The 21,687-nt window shown below is 38.8% G+C and overlaps 1 protein-coding gene across 2 annotated transcripts in view; it reads left to right on the top strand.

Annotated features, from left to right (window-relative positions):
* Positions 1 to 21,687, top strand: part of LOC122813439 (histo-blood group ABO system transferase-like) — a 634,970-nt gene that overhangs the window by 549,452 nt on the left and 63,831 nt on the right. For both annotated transcript variants that reach the window (XM_044085753.1, XM_044085754.1), the window contains one exon: positions 2,624 to 2,758. In XM_044085753.1, the coding sequence (XP_043941688.1) occupies positions 2,624 to 2,758 (135 nt within the window). The remainder of the gene's footprint in view (positions 1 to 2,623; positions 2,759 to 21,687) is intronic.

Raw genomic sequence — 21,687 nt, 5'->3', positions numbered from 1 at the left:
AATCTTCAAGCTTCCACCCAAAATAATCTAAACCAGTGCTGTAATAAAATAGTCAAATTTGACACTAACTCATCAAATAGAACCCATCACTGCTTACACCTAACTACTGATAGTCCACAAATTAATATACAAGCCACAACAAAGCAAAGCCCTGCTAGACTTATTGCACACAGATACCCCTGGTAGGCCACTTTAATCTAGAAACAAAATATGCCTCCCTACCTACAAACCACACCTGTCTGCAGAAACCTCTCTCTATTCCACCGATGTAGCCCACTCCTGGAACTCTATCCCCTTATCCATTAAACATGCCAGCAACCTTTACAATTTTAAGACTGGTCTAAAAATATCTAACTGACACCTATAACACAAGCATGACTGCCTACTTACTATAACTATGCCTTTCTCACTCTAAATTCACTAATACCTCCATATTTTAGCAGGTAGTAATGGCCTAACATCAAAATAAGCTCTCACTTTAATTATACCATTCTACTAACATATGCTCTTCTACCTCTTCAGCCAACAAATACTATTGTTTATTTTCCTGTCTCATGCCCTTCCATAACATTCTCATCTCTCTAATAATAATTAAATCTATCAGTGTGGCCTTAATTTCCCCTCCTGCTCATTACTCCTCATTTCAGTCTATAACTCTATTTTGGCAGCGGAATACTCTTATTATTTCCCTCTGCCATGTAGCATTAGAAATATATTCAATGTTTTGAATAACTATATACTAATTTACTTGACATAAGCTCTCCATTTCTGAAAGTGTCTTGCTGCTTGCATTATGTACTGTATTCTTGATTGCAATTTATTCTAGTAACAATCTGTAAATGTAATACAATCTGCTTATGTTTCACCTGTTGTAAGGATTTTCTCCCCTTGTATATAACCACTTACCAGGTATGGTATAATGGGTTTTATGTGTACTTTTGTGGAGCCTTTTTCCCCCAACTCATTGTAAAATACTTAATCTGTTGCAGGCCTTTTCTCCCCTTGTATATAATTGCTAATCAACTACTGTTTAAATATTTTTGAATCTGTCGTGGAGCTTTTCTCCATGTGCCTCCACTGAAAATGAGCCATTGGCTTAGTCAGACTTTCTCAGTTATCAAAGGACAAATAAATAAGTAAAATAAATAAATAAATAAAGCCAGTTCATATACTACTAAATTCAGTTTATGCAGAAGCTGATTCATTTTAATAGCTTTTTAGTATTTTAACAAAGCAATGCACTTCTGCAAATTTCTCATGAATCAGGAGTGCTATTCAGTCCACTGATGCAATCTTAGTACCTTTCTGCGAACTGCTTTAGTGAGATGAAGGCCAGTTTGGAGGATAACTAGTCATCAAACAGCATGTCTCTGGGATATGGGTGAAAATTAAAAATACCCCCAAAAATCCTACATGGGCACAGGGAGAACATAGAAAATAACCCTGTTGGAAGTGAACCAGAGAACCATGCACTGCAAGGCTGCAACACAATGCAGCCCTCCATGTCACAGTATTTTAACTAACTTATAAAGTGTATTCTCGGTTATATAAAGTATCCTGCATAACCACTAAAAGTTTGAGGAAGCCTTTAAATGCTTTGAATCTGCCTTCCTTCTGTTTCCAGGCATGCAAGCATACTGGCTTTGAAGTATGAACTATATGGTATAATAGATGCTTCAGGCTCAGAAAACCAGAGAATGTTTGTCTCAGAAATACTGCCTGGAGAGATAATAGTCAGTCTGTCTTACAGTCGCCATAAAGATCAAGTTTCATTTTAACAAATTATCTAAGGACAAGAAAACTCTTGTGACAGACGTATGTAGTTAATCGTCATGAAAGAAGCTTAATGAAAAGAAAATGTATTCCATAAAATTAAGGCAGTCGATTACTATGAAATGGATTATTTTCCTACATGTCAATTTTTAATCAGATTACATTTTTGGGATCACAGGGCTAGGCTGGAAGTAAAACAATGTATTTAGAGAAAACTAGGTTGTGTATAAAGTGTTCACAAGAGCTGTGTTTGAATTATAGCACTATTATATTTTAAAACTAGGTTGCATTCTGCCAACCTGATCTCTTCCCTTGCTTGTTCTTCTAGGTTATTATAAGCATGGTTCAATCTTATAACTGTTGCCAACACAACAATTGCAATTATTTTCTTTTCTTATGTGAATATTATAGATATTTTTCTTATGTGAGTATTGTAAATAGTTTTCTGTGACTTAGATATGTATTTGGCATTCCGGTGTTTTATTTTTGTGTATTTTTGTGTATCTTGACTTGTATCTTGTACTGTGGAGCTTTTCTCCCTGGCCTCCACTGAAAACGGGGTCACTGGGCCCAGTGGACTTCCCCAGTCATCAAACTAGAAATAAATAAATAAAGAATAAATAAAACCCATGCAATATGAGTGTGTACATGTATGTTTATCTGGAAAATAAAAATATTATTAGTAGAATGATTTGAGTTGATGTGAAGATACTTTGGTACTCTGCTAACATAATGTTTGTTTATGTACATTTTCTAAAAGTCTAGCACAAAAACTAATCATCTTAAATTAGCTCAATGATAAAGTCTTAGTGATTTTCAACATTAATACTTTGATGTTTTTCTGTTGTAGGAGAACGGATGTTAATGTTTTGACAACATGGCTAGCTCCAGTGATCTGGGAAGGCACCTATGACTATGAAATCTTAAATGAACAGTTCAAAAAAGGCAATCATTCAATTGGACTCATAATCTTTGCGATAAAGAAGTAAGTATAATTTAATAAACATCAGTTTTAGCTATATGACTTACCTGCTTAGCTTTTCCCATAGACTCAATTGATACTTACACAACAGTATCACTTCCTGCCACTTCCCAATCCAGGCTCATCCATTATTATTCTACGTTGTGCCATTCATCCTTCTCAGAAAAACAACAACAAAAAAAAACAGTTTGGGGGCTGCCTTATCTGCTTTTTGTCAAGAATTAAGGACAATTTTGATATAGGTCACATTTGTGAACGGTGCTGCAGATCTTAGGAATCACCTTATGGCGAGCCAGGAAATTTGCTTTCTTTTCTGTATTGCTGAAAGCGTTTACTTGGACAGTGATGGTCATGCTGAATATATGAAGGTCTGTTCCAGAGTGTCATAATGCCATAACTTTCCAATAAGTCAGTTGCTTTGCTGTATCCCTAGCTTGTATTAGAGATCTGAAATTCACAACTTTTTTGATTGCCTCACTGGGGATGCACAAGCCAGTGCATTTCTTTGTGCCAGACCCAAGCCCGGATAAATGGGGAGGGTTGCGTCAGGAAGGACATCCGGTGTAAAACCTCTGCCAAATTACTGATGCGGAGAATATTTCATATTTACATACTGGATCGGTTGAGGCCCGGGTTAACAACGACTGCCACCAGTACTGTTAGCCAACAGGGTGCTGGCAGAAATTGGGCTACTGTTGGCCGAAGAAGAAGAGGAGGGGGAAGGCATGCCCGAAGGCAGGAAGAGAGGAGGAAGGTTAGGAGTGTAGTACTGAGGGTAGGACCTTTGAATATTGGCAGTATGTATGACTGGTATAGGGAGAGAGCTAGCTGATATGATGGAGAGAAGGAAGGTTGATATAATGTGCATGCAAGAGACCAGATGGAAGGGAAATAAGGCCAAGTGTATAGGAGGCGGGTTCAAATTGTTCTATCATGGTGTGGATGGCAGAAGAAATGGGGTAGGGGTTATCCTAATGGAAAAGTATGCCAAGAGTGTTTTGGAGGTGAAGAGTATGTCTGATAGAGTGATGTTTTTGAAGCTTGAAATTGATGGTGTAATGATGAATGTTGTTAGTGCATATGCACCACAAGTTGGGTGTGCAATGGATGAGAAAGAAAAATTTTGGAGTGAGTTGGATGAAGTGGTGGTGAGTGCACCCAAGGGTGAGAGACTAGTGATTGGAGCGGACTTCAATGGGCATGTTGGTGAAGTGAACAGAGGGGATGAGGAAGTGATGGGTAGGTATGGTGTTAAGGAGAGGAATGCAGAAGGTCAGATGATTGTGGATTTTGCGAAAAGGATGGACATGGCTGTGGTGAATACGTATTTTAAGAAGAGAGAGGAGCATAGGGTGATGTACAGGAGTGGAGGGAGATGCACACAGTTGGATTATATCCTATGTAGGAGGGCCAGTCTGAAGGAGATTGGAGACTGTAAAGTGGTGACTGGGGAAAGTGTAGTTAAGCAGCATAGAATGGTGGTCTGTAGGATGATGTTGGTGATCAAGAAGCGGAGGAGGAGTGTGAAAGCAGTGCCAAGGATTAAATGGTGGAAGTTAAAAAAGGGTGATTGTGAGGTGGAGTTCAGGGAAGAGTTAAGACAGGCACTGGGAGGCAATGAAGAGTTACCGAATAACTGGGTAACTACAGCAGAGCTAGTAAGGGAGACTGCTAGGAAGTGCTTGGTGTGACATCTGGACATAGGAAGGAGGACAAGGAGACATGGTGGTGGAATGAGGAAGTACAGGAGAGTATACAGAGGAAGAGGCTGGTGAAGAAGCAGTGGGATTGTCAAAGAGATGAAGAAAGTAGACATGAGTATAAGGAGATGAGGTGCATGGCAAAGAGCGAAGTGGCGAAGGCTAAGGAATAAGGCATATAGAGTGTTGTATGAGAGATTGGACACTAAATAGGGAGAAAATGACCTGTACCAATTGGCTAAACAGAGGGATAAAGCTGGGAAAGATGTGCAGTAGGTAAGGGTGATAAAGGACAGTGAGAGAAAAGTACTCACAAGTGAGGAGAGTGTGCTGAGTAGATGGAAATAGTACTTTGAATGGCTGATGAATGAAGAGAATGAGAGAGAGAGACAGAGAGAGAGAGAGAGAGAGAGAAGGTTTGATGATGTAGGGATAGTGAATCAGGAAGTGAAGCAGATTAGCAAGGAGGAAGTAAGGACAGCTATGAAGAGGATGAAGAATGGAAAGTCTGTTTGGTCCAGATGACGAGAAATGGCCGTGGAATTTTTAACCAGATTGTTTAATGAAATATTGGAAAGTCAGAGGATGCCTGAGGAGTGGAGAAAAAGTGTTTTGGTACCTATCTTTAAGAATAAGGGTGATGTGCAGAGCTGCAGTAACTACAGAGGGATAAAATTGATCAGTCACAGCATGAAGTTATGGGAAAGAGTAGTGGAAGCTAGGTTAAGAAGGGAGGTGATGATTAATGATCAGTAGTATGGTTCCATGCCAGGAAAGAGCACTACAGATGCAATATTTGCTCTGAGAGTGTTGTTGGAGAAATACAGAGAAGGTCAGAAGGAGTTGCATTGTGTCTTTGTGGACTTAGAGAAGGCATATGACAGGGTGCCTAGAGAGGAGTTGTGGTATTGTATGAGGAAGTCGGGAGTGGCAGAGAAGTATGTAAGAGTGGTACAGGATATGTACAAGGGTAGTGTGACATTGGTGAGGACTGCTTTGGGAGTGACAGATATGTTTAAGGTGGAGGTGGGATTACATCAAGGATCAGCTCTGAGCCCTTTCTTATTTGCAGTGGTGATGGACAGGTTGACAGATGAGATTAGACAGGAGGCCCCGTGGACTATGATGTTTGCAGATGACATTGTGATATGTAGTGAGAGTAGGGACCAGGTTGAGGAGACCCTGGAGAGGTGGAGATATGCTTTAGAGTGGAGAGAAATGAAGGTCAGCAGGGCTAAAACAGAATATATGTGTGTAAATGAGAGGGAGGGTAGAGGAATGGTGAGGATGCAGGGAGTAGAGTTGGTAAAGGTGGATGAGTTTAAGTATTTGGGATTAACAGTTCAGAGTAATGGTGAGTGTGGAAGATAGGTGAAGAAGAGAGTACAGGCAGGGTGGAAGGGGTGGAGAAGAGTGTCAGGAGTGATTTGTGACCGACTGGTACCAGTAAGAGTGAAAGGGAAGGTCTACAAGAGGGTAGTGAGACCAGCTATGTTATATGGGTTGGAGATGGTAGCACTGATGAAAAGGCAGGAGTCAGAGCTGGATATGGCAGAGATAAAGATGTTAAGATTTGCACTGGGTATGACTAGGATGGACAGGATTAGGAATCAGTATATTAGAGGGTCAGCTCAGGCTGGACAGTTTGGAGGCAAAGCAAGAGAGGCGAGATTGCGTTGGTTTGGACATGTGCTGAGAAGGGATGCTGGGTATATTGGGAAAAGGATGCTAAGGATGGAGCTGCCAGGTAAGAGGAAAAGAGGAAGGCCTAAGATGAGGTTTATGGATGTGGTGAGAGAGGACATGCAGGCGGTTGGTGTGAAAGATCATGATGCAGAGGACAGGAAGAAATGGAAACAGATGATCCCTGTGGCGACCCCTAATGGGAACAGCCGAAAGAAGATGATGATGATGATCAATAGGAAAAGACAGCTTTCCCAATGTTCCATTAACTAACTCAGTATAGTTAACCACCTGATTTTATAAATTTATTTAGGAATATGAACTTCTGCTGTCACAGTTCTTAAGTAAAATATTGTATAGCTGCTATGCCTTATTTTACTACAATTAAAGTTATTCACTCATATTGAAATGAGTAAATGGCATCTGTAGCCACCAAGTACGTTTCACCAAGCAGTAACAAAAACATTAAAGCAGCCCATGAATGACAGAAATGAGATATTGTTTCTAATCTCTGAAACAATGGAAATGTCTATCCATCCAGCTGCATAAAAATATTTTGTGTTGAAATAACTTGTGACAAAATCTTCTGTAACTTCGCTTTTCAAGACCAGAATTTGCAAAAACATTAGCCATAATAAAAATAGCCACATAAATTATACTGAATAAGAGTGAAAACAGTGGCAGGGAAAAAGTTACAACTTCAATAAATTCTGGTACTGATTCTTAACTTCACATCCAACAACGAATGCATAGCTACAGCAGCAAATAATGCAGTTGTAAAGCCTGTTGTAATTATGGGTACTATACAAGTTAATAAGCCAGTGTTTATAAATTCCCTATTTCACTGCTAGTTGTACATCAATTATTTTTGCACTTTCCCAAGGAAAGGCAACATCATCACATGTATTTTCTTGGTCCAAATGCTAACAACTTAATTTTGCTTACCACTTCACTTGATTCAACAATCTATCCATAGACGTAATACCGTATCAAGCCTGGAGCAAGTATGAGGAAGGAAGGAGTCCAGGTGATTTAGAAACAGCAACCCCAAGCTCCCTTAATTTTGTGTTAGACAAAGCTATTACTAAGCACTAATCACACAAATGCAACAAGTCTTGAGAAAAAAAAAATTATGAAAAAGGTTTAATCAGCTAAGCAACAGAAAAAATAGATCTAGAAACAAGTCTGCAGATGCCATCTGCAATTTTTGAACTTTCCAGAACATTGGGATTCTGTTCAAAAACATATAATTCCCAGTATACAGAATTGCTGTACAGCTAATATAAGAACATATAAACCAAACACAGACCCAGATTAAGATGGACCCTTTCACCAGCGGTTCTAACAGGGCAGTAATTTGATCAATGCTGTTATGTCCTGCCAAGGGCTTAACAGTCGGCCAGCTTCCAAAGCTTCAGGGCACCTTCCATGCCCCTATCTATGTGTGTGCATCTTTATGTATGTATGTATGTATGTATATATATATATATATATATATATATATATATATATATATATATATATATATATATATATATATTATGGCTAGCAAAGTGTTTTTATTGACTTTCATGTGACTTTTGTTCACTTTTAAATGTAATTTATTAGTTTTTTGTATTTTGTGGTAAAAACTTGTTAAAACTTATTTAAAACTACATTTTCAGTGGAGAAACTAGTGTTATTTTACCTTTTGGGGCTGGAGTAAGTATGTAAAGTGCTTTTTAATGTGTTTTTTCAAGGAAAAAGTATCTCAATCTGTTTTATTGAGTATTCCTGCATAGCATCCCTGGGATTCAGCTAGATTTTTTGGCTTAACCATAGAACAACCTACCAGTTCCCTGGTTGTACCTTCCAGCTGCAAAAAGAAAGAATTGTTAACCTACCTGCACCACCACAGCAGGGCAGTATTTTGCCTCAACCACTTGTAGTTGACTTTGCTGTGGTCAAAGCTGGTTCTTTGGATCACTTGTCTTTTTTCTTGGGACCATACAGCCACAATGGACCACGATTAGATACTTTCTCGGCTACTTTTGGTGTGCTGTTGTTGAACAGGAGAAAGTCACTCTTGTATGAACTGGGGAAAAGGGACAGGGAATACCTCTCTGTAGAGTCATAAAGCTGCGCACGTCCCTAGGGCATTGATTGCTGGCAATTCTGGGTCTTATTTCTTTAGGAATTCCTGTAAAAAAGGAACAAAAGACTAAACATATGTCTTCTTCCTTCTGAGTGACACTGAGGAGAAGTAATTTATTGAATTTAGCTCAAGGTTTAGTGAAGGCTTTTGACTCATCTCATATGCCTGGCTCTGTTAAAAGAAAACAGATTCTTCTTTTCTTCAAGAATTTAAACCTCAAAAGGAGTGTGAAGGGACAGATGATGGAATGCCTCCACAGATATCTAATTCAGATTCTGAAGGGAGTGTGACTTCAGGTAATCCCTGTGAAGGATGCTGTTTATCTGAGACTCGTTCCAGAATTAATCAGTTGTTTCAGTGGAAATTATGATGTTTCTCAAGCCATCAGAAAATATTATGATTTTATATTGCTGGAATTTCCTGAAACTATGCCTGTTCTTTCTGTTCTTTCTACTTCGGAGGATGTTTTGTCACAGCCTGAAATTTATTTGACAGTCATCCTGTTGCCCCTAAAAAAGCAGATAGATTGTACAAGGTTTCTCATGCTTTTAAGTTTTTATTCACTAATTCCAGACCTCATCCAGCATTTATAGCTATAGTAAACGTAGCTGCTACTAACTAAACAGCATAGTTAGTAGCAGCTGTGTTTGCAACAGCTATAGTAAACGCAGCTGCTACTAACTATGCTGTTTAGACTAATCCCTGTCCTTCTGACAAGGATGGGAAGGCTTTTGATACATTTGGTAAAAAATGAATGCTTTTGCTACTCTTGTTTTTAGAATTCAGCTGTCAAGCTCATATGCTGAACTAGCTGTTTGAGAATATGAGGAGTGTTTTGGGATTGGTTGCTTCTTGTGAAGAAATGTCTGCTTTGTGTAATTTGGCTTTGTCTGCTTCTCAGAGAATATGCATTATTTAAAATAAGCACTGTACTGATACCTCTTCCAGGACTGCTGCCTCTGGAACTGTTACATGGAGGTTTGTCTTTGTGCATTCTGAAAACCTCCCAGAGAATGTCAAAAATGAAAATTTGAATTGTCCCTTGGAGAGAATGTGTTATGGTGAGAGGGGGAAGATGATTCAAAATATCTCTCATATTTTCCAGTCCTCTTCTCCAAGTTTACCAAGGGATTCTATGCTCACTCATCTAATTTCAACAGAAAGCAGACTAAACAGTCCCAGCAATCTGCTTGTAAGCAGACTTTAAAAAACAGTGGCAACGGGGTTCCAAAGAGAAAGCACGAACCACCCCTCTCGAACAAAGGATAAGTTAATAAGTCTGAATGACTAAGTGATAGATTTCCTTCACCTTTCCATTAATTTTTCCAGAAAGTTTCAACCTCCATTTCTGTTTTTGGCAACAGATTGTTTCAGATGGATAGGTTCTGAGAGTCTGGCAGCAGGAGTCTCTCCCTCCTATTCAGGGGATTCCTCCTCATCTGGCAGACCAAACTCTTTTCTTTCCTGACATCCAGCATATGTTGGCTCAAGGTGAGATAGCTGTTCTTCCTCCTCAGTTAGGAAAAGGAATTTATTCAAGGATGTTTTTGGTGCTAGAGAAGTAACCATCTTAGAGACCGGTTCTGAAGCTTTTATTTCTGAATCAGTTTGTGATAGTGCCCAAGTTCAGAATGTATTCCCTTCACAACTTGTTTTATTCCCTATTTGAGTTTCCTAGTGACCTTAGATTTAAAAAAAAATGCATATTATCACAATCCTACATATCCAGATTTCAGACTTTTAATTTGTTTTTGGTCATGTTATCAGTTTTCTGCCTTAAACGTAGGGCTATCTGCTACTCCAAGGGTATTCATAAAGTGTCTATCTCTTGTGATAGCCTACTGCAGACTGCGAGGTATTCACATTTTTCCTTATTTAGACAACTTGCTTATCTTTGCAGAATGTTTTTCAAAGTGTCTGGAATCCCTCACATCTCGTATACAGGCTGAGGATAGTCCAAGAAAACATGCAGAAGTCTTTTCTGACTCCTTCTCACAGGATTGTTTTTCTGGGATGTCTGTTGGACACCTCAATTCAAAGAGATTTTCTTCCACAATAAAAAAATAGATCTGCATTTGTATCTGTTCCTGAGGTTTTCCACTTAGTCTTCCATCACAGTAAGGGAATTCCTCAGGATTCTGGGACATGGCATCAACGATACTCAAGATACCTTATGCAGGACTCCACATGAGAAAGTTACAGTGGCACCCAGAATCTCTATGGTTCTAACATCAGCATCCCTTGACCTTTCCAATTCCAATTCTAGTATTTGTGAAAATGGAGATTATGTGGTGATGATAACAAATCTCTGAATCCAGGTCTCTCTCTTGTTTCAGGACAGTCAGATAGAAGTCCATAGTCTGTGGAACAAAAAAGACCAAAACACATCAACATAAAACAGAAGTTAGCTCTCATAAATGCTCTCTTCTATGTTAATCATCTGTATTCCCTGGGACCCTTACAAGTGTTTACAAACAACACAACAGTGATATGCTGCATAAACAAGCAAGGGGAAAGCAGATCTTACTCTTTGTGCAGACTAGTCACTGTAGCCTGGGATATAACTTTTCAGGATAGTCTCACACTACAAGCATCTTACATTTTGTCAAAGCAAAATTGTGTCAGATAAGCTGATTGAGATCCATGACAGACCCTCACAAAGTTGAACCAGAGGGTCTTCAAAAATTTGATCCATCTGTGGGGAACACCTGAAATAGATCCTCATCTTAAACAATTAATTGGCAAAATTATTCTTCAAGACTTTATGTAACAAGGCCTGGAAGAATAATGCCTTTTTTCCCTTGAACAGGAATGTTCATGTATGCTTTTCCACCCTTTCCACTAATATCCATGGTACTTCTGAAGGTTCAGAAGGACTCCACAAAGATCATTGTGGCGACTCTTTTCTGGCCCAGGCAACAGTGGTTCTCCCCTCTTCTGGAAATGTCCAGGGGAAATTACCACAAGCCTCATCACAAACTGTATTTGCTTACACAAAACTGGGTATGTTTCATACATCCAACCCCAAACAATTGCAAATAACTGACTGGACGATGGGATCATAATACTTTTTAGGCACCTTTTTGTCTGAGGACCTGCAGTAGCCACTAATGGAAGCAAGAAATCTTACTAGAAAATCATATGTTAGCAAATGGAAAAGGCTTTCTAATTGGTGCTAGCAAAAAAAAAAAAAAAAAAAAAAACACCCATTCAAGGCTAGTGTTTTTTTTTCTAGTTTTACATTATTTGTATGAACCTCTGTCCTATGGGCACGTCTTACTCCTCTCTCAATGTTTAATTTGTCAGCCATTTCAGCATGTCTGCCCATGGACCCCCCCCCTCTTGCAGTGCAGTCTCATATAAACATGATTTTAAAATGGTTATTGCACAAGAAGTCTCATAAAACAGATGTTTCCTCATTGATATTAACTTTGTGTTAAGAAAAATTAACACTTGCTCCACTTGAACCAGCTGATCAGGATAACTTGAGGTTCTGACATTGAACACAGTCTTGCTCATCACTCTGACCTTTTAGTATGTGATTTTTCAGCCCACCTTATCTCATTTTTCACAAATTTAATGTTTCTTTGAGAAGTAATTCTTCTTTTATGCCTAAAGTGACATCCAAGTTTACTTTAAGCTAAGCTATCCATCTTCTGTCTTTTTTCCAAAATCTAAAAATGAGGGGAAAAGATCACTTTTGTAACTTGGATATCCACAGACAACTTCAGTACTATCTTGACAGAGCAAATCCGTTCAGAACTTCTGTTCAGTTGTTCATTTCTTGTGAATGTAAGAAGAAAGGACAACCTGTGTCAAAACATAGTATTTCCAAATAGTTCTCTCATGCTCTTAGGATTTGTTACTTCTACCACAGCATAACTATTCCAGGCAGGATCAAGGCTAGTTTTACCAGGACCTTGGCTTCTTCTTTTTGGAAAGGTCTGGATTCTAGACATATCCCAGAAGCAACAACTTGGTTCTCTGTACATCCCTTTACAAAGCACTACAAACTAGATTCCTTCTCCAAGTCTAGGACAAGTGTTGCTAGAACCAGTCCTCAGGTGTTCCTGTACCCTCAACCTTCCTCTTTCCCATTCTGTCTAAGCAATGATAATGTATCCATATAGCTTAGGCTACTACAGCAGTGATCAAATGAAGAACATAGTACAGTTGTGTAAGCAAACTTACCATAAGAGTAAATGCTCAAGTCATCACTGCTGCAGCAGCTGCTCCCTCCCTCCACCCCCCTTGTTTTTTTGTATATTTTTAAGCTAGAGTGTGGATATTTATTATTGTTTTCTCGCATTGTCCTTCTTAGAGTTTTAACCTCCCTCGCTAAGTTGGCATAAAAGCTCTGAAGGGATTGGCACCCAAACCTAGTTTTCAGTCAGCTCAGCTGACTTATTGAAATAGTGACAGAAGCAGAGTATGAACTCAAAACATGATAAATCCTTATGAAGATATCCATAGGCACTGCATTTCTCTTTCTTTTTTAATGTAGTATAATTCTTTTTCAGTTTTATGTACATCTCAATTTAGAACTAATTGGAATCTTGCTGGAAGGGAATTTGTGCTTATTTCACAGCTGAAACTTAAAAAACTGCTCTAAGAGCTGCCGGTTTGCACAGAGGACAGCACCACTGCAGGTCATCCTACAGTACACTACTAAATGCTCTTGCTTAGACTTTTAACTGACTCTCCCCTGTCCATCCTATCTACTAAGGATCTGGTATAATGGATAGGTGCTTCCCTGTCATCTCTGTTTCTGGCCTGGTGGATATGGGGCAGTGTAGTAACTGCCTCATGTTCAAGTGTCAACTATTTAATTTTAGAAGAGACAAGTATAGTGTGTGAGAGACACAGATACACAATGTCATTGGCGACAAAGCTCTTACATACACACATGAAAAAATGCAAACCAGGTTGTCAGCATTACACCCAAAACACTCACTACCAACACTAAGGAACAAATACCTAGATCCACATATGTGGAGGTACTCACTTATAACTTCCTGAAACCCCTCCTAAACGCATCTCTCAGTGGCCCTACACACACTCAATAAAGACATCACCTCACTCAACACAACTCTGAAAATCATAGTAGCCCAACTTCCAAGCCCATAATGCAACATGCCACCAAGTCAAACATTCTAGTTATTGTGGATTTCATTATAAGACATATTGATGTCTCCCTTACCAGGATTAGCAAGAAGAAGATCATAGTGAGCTGTTTACCTGGAGCCAAGATCTGTCAGATTATGTGTACACTTAGGTCTTTAAACCATAAGTACCATTATGACATGGTCATAGTCCTTATGGGTGTAAATGACCTAAGCCATACTTCACTTGACTATATGAAGAGAGACATAATGGAGCTCTCTGAGTATGTGTCCCAGCCAGGTATGAATCTAGCCTTGAGTACCATCCTACATTCACCAGTGATGATGCCACAGTACCAGCAAAAAATGATTGACTTCAACAACTGGCTTATATTCTGGTGTCACAATAAGGGCATCCAATACCTGTCAGCCTAGGGAGACATGATCAACAAACCATGATGCTTCATCACAGATGTTTGCACTTGTCATCACTTGGCTTCCAGATTCTAGAAAAATGTAATCTATCCCCATAGCCCCTATTTTAGGCTGTGCCAAATTGTTAAACCCTCCAACATAACAAAAATCACTCACGACTGCCTAAAGGTATTACTGCTTAATGCTAGGAGTTTAAATAAAAAAAAACTGCACTCCCTGGATGCACTCCTCTGCCTGGAAAAGGCAGAAATATCTACAGTCACAGAAACATGCTTCAGAACCATGGAAAGCACCCCAGCTATCAAAGACTACAAAGCCATTTATATATTTTGATTCCCTCAGCTCAAGATAAAACAAATGAAGGAGGTGTTTCAATGTTCATAGAGGACAAGGGTCTGTATTAGCTAACCGAATGCTTACGTAATCGAATCCCACATCAACGAACTATATACAATGAAAACGTACATAATTGAAACGCTAAAATGCCAAAAATCATATAGTCGAAATATTTTGTTTGGCCAACACTGAAGCACCCAGTGCCTGAAAGAAAACTATGCACATAACAAACTGATACCTTCCTAACTACCCAACACATTGTGTGACAAACTAATAAGTCCCTAAACATACTACACAATGAGAAACGTAACACAAATTATCATAAAAAATCCTACAATACACCTTGTAAATTTTAATACAATCATTCTGCACAGTAACGGCCAACACTTGAATCATACCCAACTGAAAACTAACGGTTTTGCACTACACTTTCAGTAACATAGCCACATATTGTAGGAAGTCATCTTGCGTGTAGGTAGCCTTATGTTTTATAACAGTTTCTAACCTGTCGCAGCACTCCATAGTTTTTCTCTTTTTAGGTGAAGGTGGTACTGCAGACAACAACCTAACCCTTGTCTCATTCACCTTGTTTTGCTCCCTGACCAATACATGTAAAACACAAGGAATATCACATATTCTCCTAACAAGTAGACAGCAAATTCTTCTATGCCACCCCTCCACATGATTCTACGTCTGGGGTAAACATAACTTGTTTAGATCCGAAACATTCCAAAACTGTACAGAAAACATTGGTGGAAACCTGTCGACAATAGTAAGTCAGGTGTACTGTTTACAATGACGCCTGAGAAAAAGCACATCAAAGAAATACTGTACTAACTCCTTACCTGAAGTAGGGAATGATTTTGAAAGATTTTGGAAAGCAGGAATAACTTCATCTACGTTCAGAAATGCAAGAGCTATTAGTTTCTTTACATTAAGCTGGAATGATACGCATTCGCCATATAATGTTGCTAGACCTAATGTTTGCACTTTACGCCATATAGTCTGGGCAAAGTGGAACAAACAGCCTTTATTGGTAACATTAGTGAAGTTATATTTAATGCTTTTAATAGCTGCAAGCTCAAAATCTGATAGAATGAACTGTACACTTACATGTAGCTTAGCATCATTTAAGAGCTCAAATAGACAGTCCCACATTAAGTTATATGACCTAAAACACTTTTTAGACAACAGACAGAACACCAGTGGAAGACATTTAGTGTTGTCTCCTACCATCACTAATGCATGTGTGCTGTATAGCTGTCTACATAAACATGCTATAGTGAGGAACACTCCATCCATTAACCACATTCTAGATTCACTCAAATTTCGTAGATTCTCAAGGGTGGAAAACAATAAGACATGTAGATTGTTATGGATATCAAGATTTCGTTTCTGCAGAAAAGTACCTTCTTTGAGGTTGCAGCTACTAGGATCAATTCTAGCTAAGGTTGTACGCAGTTTTGTATAACATTTGATATTCATACGTCTCACCCTATTGACCTGTTGTAACATGGATCTACGTGATGGCAAGGATAATATTGTTTCAACAGACGTGCTTGCTATTACGTCGTCAACCACTAATGAAGGGGTGTCCCTACACACTCTAGCACTCTGCTTTAGATTGTCACAGGCTATATATTTCTCAACTTCAGTAAAATCTGTGGGATGGTGATGTCCCATAGATTTTAACAGGACTTCTCCTTCAGTGTATTTTCGAGTAATTACCCTACCTTTACACTTGTCTTTAACTTTAAGTTTACAACACCAATAGTGTTTCTCCTTTACTGTTTTCTCTAGATTAAACAGATAGCCATTGATATTTAGCATATCCCTTTCTGTGATTTTACCATATCATAGACATCTCCTATAACCCCAGGTGTATGCAGTGTTTCGTTAGCCATGTTGCAGTTTAGCGCATGTGCAAAACATGCATAAGCATGTCTCTCCAACTTTTATACTTCTCTTATATCACATATGAATGTAATAAAGGTATAAACTGTACTTTATATTTTATGCAATGTTATATATAGGTAAATATAATATACGTCGTATATTATGCCACTTTAATTGCTTTCATTAGTACAAATACATTATAATTTCAGGTATGCAGTATTACGTAGACACGCAAATGTAAACAGAACATGTTTGGCCAACTAAAACATTTCGCTTACAACATTTTCGTTGTTATAGCTGTTCAACTTAATGACAATTCATTTAATATAGTTTGTTGATGTGGGATTCGATTACGTAAGTGTTCGGTTAGCTAATATAGACCAGAGGACAAGTACACCTATAGACTGCTCCAGGAACATGACAGACTTGAGCTGCTCCATCCTAAACAAATTATAGGTGTGACCCCCTATCATATCCTTGCTAGCTACAGCTCCCATAATATAAGCCTGTAAAACCACACCTCCTACCTAATCTTTCTGGAATCTCATAACATTCAGTCTGACACCATACTTATAGGTTCATAGGTTCATAAGATGATACTAGGCTATCAGCCCAGAGGCCCTTATATGCCTAGCCAAAAATTTTGCCCATGTTACCACAAAGTCAGCACCTGTTTCCTCTGTCCAGCAAGGACACAGGTGGGATCCCAGGGGTGTATTTTCTGTTTCCCATTCAGTCATCCGGGTTCCTCTTAAAGAGGGCTAGAGAGGTACTCTGCTTGGCATGGAGAGGGAGGAGGGAGTCTATTCAACAAATGGGGGAGTCTTTGGGACACAAATCTATCCTGCCAATAAGTTCTATTAATGTCACAGACCAGGTTGAGGCCTTGTGTATGGGTTGCACAAGTGGAGTTTGAGTTATAGATATGCCGCAACTCCATCAAGGCTGGGTCTGAGATGATCTTGTATGCCAGATACAGGTAACCTCTGAGCATTCTGTATGAGACTGAGTAAAAGGACAGTGTTTTTAGCCTGTCAGTATAGGATAGGTACTTGAGTCCCTGGATTTTCCTGGTCAGGAACCTCTGTGGTCTCTCCAGCTGCTGTATGTGCTTGGCATGGTACATGCCAAAGGGGGCATTGTACTCAATAATGGGTCTGATAAGGGAGGAGTACAGGGATGTTATGACCTCCTTGTTCCTGGACGAAATACCCTTATTTTTGAGGTGAGACATGTAGAAAGCCTTCTGTACAATGGAGGCAATGTGGTGGTCAAAAGTCAAGTTGCTATCAACCTGGGTACCCAAGTGCCTCATGACTGATTGTGTGCTTAGTACTTTGTTATTAATGTGATAATTAGCGGGGATAACATTTTCCCCAAAGGGGATAATGATGCATTTCTTGGCATTCATTTTGAGGCCATGCTTCTGGCACCAGTCATTAGTTTGAGTAAGGCCCTCTTGGAGGATGTTCACACCACTATGGGAGACTTCAGCTACCCCTATAAACTGGAAGACTTATACAATCCATAATTTGCTGTTTTTGGACTTTGCCAATGCAAATTCCCTAAAGCAACTAGTTAGCTACCCAACTAAATGTACAAATATCCTAAGCCTATACTCATGAACATAGGGGGATCCTCTTCCCTGGTAAGATCTGACTACAAAATGATCTCATTTAGTATTAAAACTTAGCATTAAAACTAACCTAGAATCCTCATCAGACTCTAAACCTGTTAAGAACATTCCTAAGGCAATTACCTCAAACAAACTGACAGATTATTAAAGTTTCATTCCCCTCTGAACCCGGATGACACTGAGCCTTACTCTGAGCTGTACACAAAAACGCTATACAACCACATTCATAGCTACATAGAGACAGCAGAACCTGTTTGAGTCAAACCTTTTATTACTAGCAAAAATAAAACACCCTGATAGACCCTTAGCATAAATAAGCTATTCAAAAAAGAAAAAAATCCTCTCCAAAGCCAAGAAGGAAAAGACAGAACAGTACAAAAAGTCAGTCACCTGTCTAAACAAACAAATTAAGAGAGCTGGTCGAATCTGCCAAAGCAAACTATGAAGCAAAGATAGTCTCTCAGGTTAAAGATATTGATAAGGCTTTTTTTAATTATGTTAGTAACCTCAGGGGAAACACTAAACAATGTGCCAAGTTAATCAAGAAGGCAACACTTACAACCATCCTGAAACTACAGCAAACCTGCTGACTGACAAGTTCAGTTCAAACTTCTCTTCCTATCATCTCCTGCCACACCCAAAGAAATACCCGCAACCATCCCTATACTGTTCATTATGGGGGAACAGGTCCTTACTGCACTTGCTAAAGCCAAAAATGCAGCCTTCATGGGTCCCGACAACATTCCAAAATGTTTCTTAAAACACTTAAAACAGAATCTATCATGGCCAGTAAAAACCCTCTTTAATGATGGCCTCAGGACGGGCTTTGTCCCAGAGGAATGGAGGACTACAAAAGTCATCCTTGTGCACAAGAGGGGGCCCATTAACTGATCCAGGGAACTACAAACTCATAAGTTAACAAATCTTATCTGCAAGGCCATGGAGAGAATTATTATGGACCTGATCAATAACAACACAGAAAATCTTCAAACAATGGACCAGACCCAATTTGGCTTTGTCAAAGGGAGGTTTAGCCTGCTCAATCTGGTGGACTTCTTCAAGAAAGTCACAAGGGCCATGGATGAAGGTAAAACAGTACACACCACTTTTCTAGACCTAGCCTAAGCCTTTGACACAAATACCTACTCATGGATCATAGATAAACTTACTGAGTTAGGCATAAACCCCTACATCATGAGATGGATAGCAAACTAGCTCACTGACAGGGCATATGTTGTTCAGAATGAGTCTGCTTCCAATAAGAAACCTGTTACTAGCAATGTCCCACAAAGTGCAGTCTTGGGACCCCTTCTGCTTAGTATATACTTCTCTGAAGTGAAGGCCAATGTTGGGGGCCTCTGACCCATCAAGTTCACCGACAAGTGTAAGCTGGGCGCAATCACTGAATCCCCAGATGATGTTCACATCCTACAACCAGACCTGAACATGACAAACAACTGGTGCAAAACCATGGTCTGAGACTAAATGCTACAAAATGCTTAATCATACCCTTCACTAAATCAGATATCCCTACAAATTGTAATATTGATAACACAGCCCTAAAAGTAGACCCAGTGTTAAGGGACCTAGGAGTACAGATAGATAGTAACCTAAACTTTGACCACCAGGTAGCTGTGGTAGTGACGAAATCCTTCTATGCGGCTCATCTTATAAGTAAAGGCATGGTATCTAGTTCAAGGGAAGTCATAGTGTCATTTTACTTGACCCTCATCAAGCCCATAATCAAGTACAATTCTCCCTTCTGTATGTACATAACCAGACACTTATACGAATTGGAGTGGTCCCAGAGGTTTCTTACTGAAAAAATAGAAAGCGTAAGACACATCTCTTATTCAGACTGACTAAAGGCCCTATCCTTTTACTCCATCTCATATTGTTTATCAAGAGGTGATATATGCCTGACCTACAGGGCATTCTCTGACCAGCCCTGATGAAAATGCTGCATATTCACAAGAAAAATTATATGAGGGTTACACATTCCATGGACCTGAACCTTATTTGTGACTCTAACAGAACTTGCTGGAGAGACAGATTAATTTTCCAAAGGCTACTTTGTCTATGGAATAATCATTTTCCAAAGGCTACTTTGTCTATGGAATAAACTTTGCATCTTCTTAAAACAAAGTCTGTCCCTCACTGTCTTCAAAAATAATTTAAGTAACTGGATGGGGAACCATAAATTGAGTTCTGAGGTACTGCCCATGTCATTTATGGACAGAGGCAGTCTGTAAAATGACTCAGGGCTCCAACACCCATAGTAATCACCTAGGAACCTATTTAATATGTCAGCTGGTCCATCCCATTAAAAAGAAGAAATTTTACAAATAGTCACTGTACTTTATGTCAACCAAACTTCTTTACATGTTGACAAAATGTTCACCTAGCTGATAAGGCAGGTCTTCTAAAGACTTTTTTCTGACATTACTGATATATATATATATATATATATATATATATATATATATATATATATATATATATATATATATATATATAGATGTAGCTATAGATATCTTGATTCCCTTCACAATCTTGAAGTTTCAAAACTTCAAACTGCAAATGGTCGAGACCATAAAAATCGAAGTTTTGAAACTTCAGACGTTTTGAAAGGAGATCGCCGTACAGCATGGAATGGGAAATTTACCATTTTCCTCACTGTAATGCGATCTCAGAGTTGTTATATTTATTTAGCAGGGGGTGTGGAGGCTGCAGGGGGGCTTGCCCCCTTGCAGAAACGTAAAAAAACTATTTTTGTTTTTATATTTTTAATTACAATTTTAAAGTTTTAAAACTTCAATCTTATGGTCTCGACCATTTGCAGTTCGAAGTTTTGAAACTTCGAGCTTATGAATTAAATCCATTTGTATATATTGTAGCATATTGTCACATAATAACAGTAATACATAAGTTGGACTAGTTAATTTAATTCATACATTCATACAGATAAAGCTAAAGCTACTGATGAAATATGCTGATCATACTGCACAAATGTTATTATTTAAAATGTAACATGAGTACAGCTTTATAGTTTGTAGCCATTTATGTCTGCCTTTAATGAATACTGAACTTTAGTGACTTGTGTGCAGGCTGTAAGCAAGCAGTAATGCCCAACATCCTGTTGATCATTCTTGGGGAAATAATGGACCACCAAAGGGCAACATCAGACCTCTTCACCCCTGCAGGATGTGTTGTTGCCCCAGTAATGCCACCCTGGAAGGCATTATTGCACTTAGAAAACAGATTATCTGTTAAATTGGTATACGTTCATTTTACAATAGTAAATTAATAATTATTACATATTTTTGATGTAAATTAGTTCCTCTGCCTAATGTTTCATAATTGCTTTAGGATATGTAATTGCTGCTTGAGGATGTATTTTACATCTAAAATACATATTATGCAAGTATTTAATGTCTCCATGCACACACACACACACACACGCACACACACATTATAATGCCGTTAACTGCATTACTTTCATTTTTCCCATGCTTGTTATATGCAGCTTTTAAAGTGCCACAGATTGCGAGAGGAAGGAAAATTGGCAGCTCTTTGTAACTTCTTATTACCGTTACATTTTTTTTTGGGGGGTTTTTTTGTTTTAATTGATTCTTTTAAGTAACACTTGCTAAACAGGTCTGTTTAGTGTGTGAAAACAATGCAGCCACTGTTTGCTTTCAGTCCATGCTTCATGATGGCTTAATATGCTGAAGTGAAGTCATGAGTTTGATACTCCCTGTTCATTAATAGACTCTTGGCTGATGTATGTTTTCAATTACGGTATCACTATTACAGTATTTTCTTTTGAGTTGGGAGTTAGTATACTGGTTAAGGTGCTTACCTTATTAGCATAAAGTACATTCTCACCTTTGCAGTGAAATTGGCTAGGCTGAAAAAGACCTGCAAAGGCAAGTATCCTAAAACTTAACTATGAACCTATCTTCTAAAAGTCTGTAATCACTTCCCTGAAGATATTAAAACATGAAAAA

Source organism: Protopterus annectens, chromosome 10.part0, assembly GCF_019279795.1.
Source record: "Protopterus annectens isolate FY-2018-M chromosome 10.part0, PAN1.0, whole genome shotgun sequence".
NCBI classification, from domain to species: Eukaryota; Metazoa; Chordata; order Ceratodontiformes; family Protopteridae; genus Protopterus; species Protopterus annectens.
Note: the sequence above shows the minus strand (reverse complement) of the source record. Positions and strands in the feature narration are given on the sequence as shown.